Raw genomic sequence first — 7,938 nt, 5'->3', positions numbered from 1 at the left:
ACCAAAGCGTGCTGTACAGACCTGTATTAATTTCATTTCTCGGTTACTTTTTTTGCAAAGTGATACGTTACATTACTTTTATGTTACTTTCAATCTAATTTTTATTGTCTGGCCTGGGCTTGCTTGTTTGATTTTAATATAAAAAAATAATGTAAAAGGTCATGTAAAAGGCGTTTCACACCAAAAGTGAAACGAATCAGCCTCCGACTGACAGAATGTACGTCTGTACAGTAGAGGGCGTGGTTTAAAGGCTACTTTAAAAATACGAGATTAGAGAATATTTCGAATATTCGAATAGAATATTTTTTAAGTTATAGCCTAATATTTGGGATTGGTATGGTCTGGCAGCATTTTTCAAAATTTGAGAAACAATTCTTGGTTCTGGCAACGTTATTTTTTGGAGGGAACGTTCTATATAGGTTATTTTTAGGTTATTTAAATAACACTCCTGCAACATCATGGGAACGTTATTGTATGGTTGCAAAAACAACCTAAAAATAACGTTCCCCTAGCGTTATTTTTTTTAAATAACCAAAAACTAACTCTAGGGAAACGTTATGAGTCTGCTGCTTAATATCAACGCTTCATCACTACTCGACGCGTCACGCTCCGGTCCAGCGGGTGGCGCGAAAACACCCGCGTTTGTTTGCCACACATTAAACCTCAGAGGAACTCGAGGTGGTATTGTTGTGGTGCTGCTTGAACACGGTCGGTTAGAAATGTGGTCGTGTAAATAGAAAAATACGTTTAATAAGTATGCCAGTTAATACCCGTATATTCTCGTTTTGAATCAAGTAGGAATATCTTAGAGGAGTATCTTCTGAACTGATCTGCTGCTGTGAAGATGATGTTTGTTAAAGAAGAGAGTGAGGAGAACATGAGAGAACCAGAAACAATAAAACGGGAGGAACCAGAACCCTGGAGGATAAAACAGGAGGAACGAGGAGGTTGGTTGTTGTTGTTATTATATATATGTTTAACTATATTAAAAAGCTGAAATGTCATGCCTTAAAAATGACACATGAAGTAAAAAATGACATGCAAAAATCATCATTATGGGATAAAAAGGAGTGAAATTATGGCTTTACAAGTTGACATTGACTTAAAGACTTTTGTCAAGTGGTCTAATGAATTTTTTACCTTAAACCCATTTAGAGAACCAATATCACGCCATATTAATAAAGTGCATACCATTTACAGACCAGTAAAATATACCCTATAGGATATAAATAAAGCGTGCAAAGCCTAGACTGGATTCTGTAGTTTTAAGTTAAAAATCAAAAAAATATTACAGCAGGTTATTTATCTGCTCATCTAGTTCTTAACTAAAAAACAAATCTGGTTTTAGATTAAAGTAAATTCAAATTCAAATTTTATTTGTCACATACACATACATACATGGTACGACATGCAGTGTGTAGTACAGAGACTGCCATTTTAAAAGTACACAAGGTCTTAATGCTCGCTGCTGATTCAGGAAACAATGCCATTTGGACACAGTTGATTATGACACCCGTTTACATCGATTAGGTCAGTGGGTAAGCATTTGGGGAAATGCTCTCAAATAGTTTTCTTCTTATTCAAAGGATCAAAGTTCTAGGGCAATTAGTTTTCTGGTTCTGCAGCTTTGTTTTGGGGGGGTTCTCCAGGGATCGATTTTGGGACCCATTTTATTCTCTTTATGTATGTTCCATTGGTTTCATATGTTGGGAATATCATTTTTTGCATGCCGTTAAATGTAGATGATGCACAACTCTGCAACAAAAAGTGTGTACTGAACTTGGTCCTCCAAACAGCCAAGTATCCCCTACTTTAGGAGTAATGAGCTAACGGCCAGACCTGCCTGGGAGAAAGATTAATGTAATAGATCTTGATGTGAATCGACTACCGAAACATGTCGTATTTTGGTCCTTGAGATTACTTTGTGGAACACAAATTCTATAAGATCTAATCTTTAAAGACACCAAGGACGACGACTATAAAAATCATTCTCTGTATTAAAGAATAGCCACACCACAAATATATCCGCAAAGGCATATAGAAACCATATCGTTGGAATCATTTTCAGAATGATGTTTTTCGCAGGTGATGAACGATACATTGACAGCCAATCAGAATCCATCTTGCTGAAGCTTGAGAATTTAAAGCGTCAGACACACCTGTGCTTTGAATAAAACAAATCACTCCAAAAACTATTGGCATGAAGATGCAATCATTAGAGATGGCCACTAAAAGGCATTGTTCAACTAATACTTTGAAGGTCAGTGTACCTCATTCATGGGAAGTTTAGGAGAAGTATAATTTCTGAATTTGCATCAAAATAATTTTGTAAAGCAACTGCTGTTGTATCAGGCTTCATTTGTCTGCCTTTTAGTTCTTAACAATTTCATAAATTTTTTTTTACTCTCGTTTTAGAGTTGACCGAAGATAACGTGGAGAAAGAAGAATCGAATGAAGCCGAGAAAAGTGGAGAAAAACCCAAACAGAAAAATGTAAAGAAAAGAAGGGTCGAGACGTCTTTCACCTGCGCTCAGTGCGGAAAGAGTTTCTGTAACAAATATCATCTGGGGCTTCACATGAGAATCCACACGGGAGAGAAACCGTTCACGTGTGATCAGTGCGGGAAGAGTTTCACCTACAAGTGCCATCTCGAGGTTCACGCGAGAGTTCACACCGGAGAGAAACCGTACGCTTGTGATCAGTGCGGCAAGAGTTTCACACGAGCAACGAACCTTAAGGATCACATGAACATCCACACCGGAGAGAAGCGGCACGCTTGCGATCAGTGCGGCAAAACGTTTCTGTGGGCTTCGGTCCTGAGCACGCACCTCAAGGTTCACACAAAGGAGAAGCCGCACTCGTGTCACTTGTGTGGAAAGAGTTTCGCGTTACTCAACGGTTTGAAAGTGCATCAGAAAATACACGCTGGTGTGAAAGACTACATGTGCTTTGAATGCGACAAGACCTTTACTAGAGCAAGCTGCTTAAAACTGCACGAGAGGATCCACACCGGAGAGAAACCGTACAAGTGCTCGCAGTGCGGCAAGGAATTCAGACATTTGACAAATATGAAAATACACGAGAGTACTCACACCGGAGAGAAACCTTATAAGTGTCCGCACTGTGACAAGAGATTCAGTCAGGCGACGCATCTTAAGAAACACGGGAGCATTCACACCGGTGAGAAACCTCACAAGTGTCCGCACTGTGACAAGAGATTCAGACTGTTAGGAACCCTGAAAATACACCAGAAGATCCACGCCCGAGAGAAAGTAGGTTAGATACAGCACTTCCTGATCTAGAGAAATCATTCCTTGACATCCATTGAAAAGAAGCGTCTAGTTTTCGCTGTAAATGATGTTAATCGTCGTCTTCAAAACTGGCAGCATGGACTGCATCAACTCAAAGAACGTGTTTCTGCTCAAAGAAACCCTGTTCGATTATTTCATATAATAAGACTTTTAAGGCCTTTTTTGTAATTAGTGACTAAATTAGAGATTAAATGTTGCGCTTTAAAATGTTAACCTTTTATTTGATTGAATGTTATCCTCTGGTTGTGTTCAGATTCCTGTCACTAACCGAGTAGTTTACTGGAAGACTTAGATGTTGTTCTTGTAAACATGGAGCAAACAGGTAGGTAAAAATGCGTAGATGTTTTGTATGTATTTATGGTCAAAATGACTCCAAACAATTGCTAATAAATTCAGATGTATTATCACAAAAAGATATTGTTGTCAGCTTGTTTTCTTTGGTGTGCTGGTTTTGTTTCTATTTGCACTGTTCACGAAGGTGGCTTTTAAACACCTCGATTTTCACATTTAAAGAGTGACGGGGGAAGAATGAGAATGAAAATAAAGAGAGATGTGTGAAATTAGCCTTGCTCCATGTTCTTTAAAATCCAGCTTGACACAATCAGGATAGTTTAACCATGTATACTGTTTACAAAGATTACTCAAAATGGCAAAATATTAACCAATGCGGTTTATTTATTTCTTATACGTTCGGGGAGTCAAAATTAACTTGTTAATAACACGTTAAAGCTAATTCCGTTTAAAGCCGTTAATTGTCTGGCATTGGCGCGCATTTGTTTGTTAGTTTCTGTCATTTTCCAAACCATATTTAGTTTCTTCTAAGACTCGCAGGTAGGAGAGAACCAGGGAGAAGATAACAAAGCACTTTTCTCAGAGCCCTGACTATATTTGCATGATCTGACAGCACATTCAGCTTAAAAAAAACACATTTTCTTTCAAAGAGCAATGTCTGAGGAACAAATAATGTTTAAACTAGAAATGCGTCTTCTTTCCTTCTGTCAGAACAACTGCATTGATACAAAGTAAACTAAATGCGACAACGCACAAACAATCACTAAACTTTCCGTGTTATTTACCGCTTCTCGCCGCTTCAGTCTCCAGTCCAGCGGGTGGCGCTAAAACACACGATTATTTGCCAAACGCCATTAAACCTCAGAGGAAGAAGTTTCGTTTGACCGCGGTCTCCTGTTTTGTCTTGATGCTGGGTTAACACGAACTCTAAGAAATGTAGCAGAAACATACAGTTAAATACAAACCTGTAATATTCTCCTTTTCACAGTCAAGACTAGGTTTTGAAGCAGTATCTTTACTGGGATCTGCTCCTGTGAAGATGAGGTTTGTTAAAGAGGAGATTGAAGAGAAAACGAGTGAACCAGAAACATGGAGAATAAAACACGAGGAAAGAGAAGGTTGGTCTTTATTGCTTATTCATCTCTGTTTGTGGTACATTAGGCTTATGAAATGTATATAATTATTATCAATACTTGTTGACGAAAACATATCATCTATTTGCCTATAATTAAGGTTCTGTATCAATGTATCAGTTTAGAACTTGAAGTAGAACTTGCCATAAAAGTTTTGCAGATCTGTGTTAAATATTCGATTCGGTTGATTCATTAAAACCAAAATAAATAAAAGTGCACTTAAAAGAAACTACTAGGCTAGAGTATTAATAACTTACTGTAACTTAACTTACAGTATTAATAATTTACTGTAGTGGACATGTAGACACTTGTTTGGGCAAATAGAACTAAAGACTTGTTTTGAGACTTGAAGCTTAAAGTTGAGGACTTGCAACTCAACTCGGACTTGACCGCATTGACTTGGGACTTGAATGCTAAGACACAAGACTTGCTTGTGACTGGCAAAACAATGATTTGTTTCCACCTCTGCATTCATGCAACGTAGGCTGGGTGCACACTAAAAGATTCTTAAAATCTTATAAGATCTTCTCAATGTGAGAGACCACCACCAAGGGAAAAGGGCTAACCGTTTTTACCATTTTTACCGCTGCTACCATTTTTTGAAAATTCTTGTAAACAAATTTTTTTTTACAGACAAAAAGAATACTACAATGAATGAAAATTAATTTTAATTGACAAAAACTCTAATGAAAATATCTTGACATTTTCGTCAAGGAATGAAAACGAGAAATACACTCAAAATTATGTTGAATTGTCAGTTTTGTCAACCATTCACGTAAACGGAGTGTATTTGATCTTAAGTGAGCGTAAATGGTAGGGAGAACACGTATCGGTGCATTGCATCCATTGAATCTGTGAATTTGGTTTTAAAGGGATAGCAGCCTAATGTGTCCAAGTCACTGATGATAATCAAGCAAAAGTAAGATCACTCATTTCCTCGCTTAGTATTTAGCAGCCCTAAAAAAAAATGTATTTATATAAATAACTGTGTCTGCTTGAAATAAGGAATAATAGGGTAGACAAGTTGTTATAAAGAATGCATAATTAGCCTATATAACCATTGGTATTTGAAACGAAAACCATGTTTTTGTTCTTAGTGGTTATATTTAACATATTGGCATGCTGTGTGTCAACACAATTAAATCAGTGTCTAAACCTTAATGTTATAAAAACGCTTAATAAATGCATTACACTGTAACTAAACCCATTCGAACTTAGCTGACCACATTTACTGTAGATTTAGTCGACTAAAACTAAAAACAATTTATACGACTAAAATTAAATGGCTTTTTAGCCAAAAGTACATTTATATTTGCTGTTGAAATTAACACTATTATTAAAACATTAATGCTGCTCTTAAAGGTTAGTCTGGAGCCCTACCCTGTTACCTCACTTATGTTTACAATTTTCAACTTTTAACAAGTTACTGGAAAATTAACCATGTTTATTTTATTTCAGAGTTGATTGAAGAAAAACAGAATGACGAATCAAGTGAAGTTGAAGAGAAAAACCGCATCAAAACTTTCAATAGGCCTCAGATCAAAAAGAAAAGAAGAGCCAAGACCTCTTTCACCTGCACTCAGTGTGGAAAGAGTTTCAAGCGCAAAACAAGTCTTGATTGTCACATGAGAGTTCACACCGGAGAGAAACCGTTCACTTGTGATCAGTGCGGGAAGTGCTTCACACACAAAACAAGTCTCGAACGTCACATGAGAATTCATACTGGAGAAAAGCCGTTTACTTGTGACCAGTGTGGGAAGAGTTTCACGCACAAATCGAGTATTGAGCATCACATAAGAGTTCGCGCTGGAGAGAGTCCGTTCTCCTGGGACAAATGTTGGAAGAGTTTCACGCACGTACTTGTGATCAATGGGAAGCCTTTTTCATGCAAAGCAAGTCTTGATCCACATGAGACGTCATACTGGAGAAAAGCCGTTTACTTGTGATCAGTGCGGGAAGAGTTTTGCAAAATCAGCTAACCTTAAAATACACATGAACATGCACACTAGAGAGAAGCACAAATGTGATCGGTGTGGTAAAACGTTTCTATGGGCTTCGGTACTGAAGGAACACTTGAAAGTTCATGCAAAGGAGAAGACACATTCATGCCATTTATGTGGTAAGAGTTTTTTGCATCTGCAAAATTTGAAAGTACATCATAAAAAAGGTAAGAGAGAATACATGTGTATTAATTGCGAAAAGACTTGTTTAAAGCTGCCCGAAAAGATGCAAACTGGAGAGAAACCTTTTAAGTGTTCACACTGTGAAAAGAGATTCTATAAGTCAGGATGCTGTAAAAAACATGAGAGGATCCACACGGGCGAGAGACCTTACGAGTGTTCTCACTGTGATGAAAGATTCAGTAATTCATCAAATCTGAAAAGACATGAGAGGATCCACACCGGAGAGAGACCTTATGAGTGTTCACACTGCGGCAAGAGATTCATTAAGTTTGGAGACCTGAAAATACATGACCGGATCCACACCGGAGAAAGACCTTATGAGTGTTCTCACTGTGGCAAGAGATTCAGTGATTCATCAACTCTGAAAAAACACGAGAGGATCCACACCGGAGAGAAACCTTGTAAGATAGGGGTTGGCAAGTCAGTTTGACATCGGGCCAAACAGCCTTTTCGCCACTTGAGGGCAGGATAGAACATAGTCAAAGGATAATTATGAAATTGGTGAGAATTTGGTAATTTTTCTAAATTGGCATTATTGGAGAAAATATTTTTTGATCAGTTTAGATAACAATATTCTTGATGACCAGATCACAGCACTGAGTCAGCATTGCTTAGAAGGTCAAATGATTTAATCCTTGCTTTGGACTAAATCTGCCATCCTAACGTTACTTGATCTTAGCTTTATGTTTAATTCAGTTGATCATACAATTTCACTTAATCATCTAAGGGAGGAAGTTGGCATCTCTTGGGGTACGGCATTAGATTGGTTTTACCAGAAAGATAAGAAGAGAACCAAAGTTGGGACAGCACGGAAAACGCAAATAAAAAAAGAAAGTCATTTCTAAATTTACTTTGACTTGTATTTCATTGCAGGAAATATGAACACAAAATATTTCAATGTCAGCTTAATTTCATTCATAAATATACATCCTTTTCTGTCATTCAGACCTGCAACACATTCCATAAAAGGTTGGGACAGGAGCAATTTAGGGCTAGTAGTCAGGTAAAGTGGTTAAATAA

General features: G+C 37.5%; 3 protein-coding genes across 4 annotated transcripts; all 3 read left to right on the top strand.

Moving 5' to 3' along the window:
• Nucleotides 1-625: 625 nt before the first annotated feature.
• Nucleotides 626-3,726, top strand: LOC122334518 (zinc finger protein 239-like). 2 transcript variants are annotated; one of them, XM_043232512.1, is made up of 3 exons: nt 626-708; nt 799-947; nt 2,416-3,726. In XM_043232512.1, the coding sequence occupies exons 2-3, from the start codon at nt 845-847 to the stop codon at nt 3,279-3,281; spliced, it is 969 nt and encodes a 322-aa protein (XP_043088447.1). In that variant the 5' UTR covers nt 626-708; nt 799-844; the 3' UTR covers nt 3,282-3,726. The 2 variants fall into 2 exon arrangements, with proteins under 2 accessions (XP_043088447.1, XP_043088446.1); XM_043232511.1 differs by having other exon boundaries at nt 675-947.
• A 760-nt stretch (nt 3,727-4,486) lies between these two features.
• On the top strand, nt 4,487-6,612 carry LOC122334520 (gastrula zinc finger protein XlCGF49.1-like; the record flags this gene model as incomplete). The annotated part of the gene is made up of 2 exons (XM_043232514.1): nt 4,487-4,720; nt 6,194-6,612. Coding segments are annotated over exons 1-2 (498 nt in total), but the record flags the coding sequence as incomplete, so codon positions are not given.
• Nucleotides 6,613-6,643: 31 nt separating this feature from the next.
• LOC122334519 (zinc finger protein 431-like) lies at nt 6,644-7,921 on the top strand. The gene has a single exon (XM_043232513.1). The coding sequence runs from the start codon at nt 6,644-6,646 to the stop codon at nt 7,346-7,348; it is 705 nt and encodes a 234-aa protein (XP_043088448.1). The 3' UTR covers nt 7,349-7,921.
• The last annotated feature ends 17 nt before the right edge of the window (nt 7,922-7,938 follow it).

The sequence above is a fragment of the Puntigrus tetrazona genome, unplaced genomic scaffold (genome assembly GCF_018831695.1).
Source record: "Puntigrus tetrazona isolate hp1 unplaced genomic scaffold, ASM1883169v1 S000000563, whole genome shotgun sequence".
Taxonomy (NCBI): domain Eukaryota; kingdom Metazoa; phylum Chordata; class Actinopteri; order Cypriniformes; family Cyprinidae; genus Puntigrus; species Puntigrus tetrazona.
Note: the sequence above shows the minus strand (reverse complement) of the source record. Positions and strands in the feature narration are given on the sequence as shown.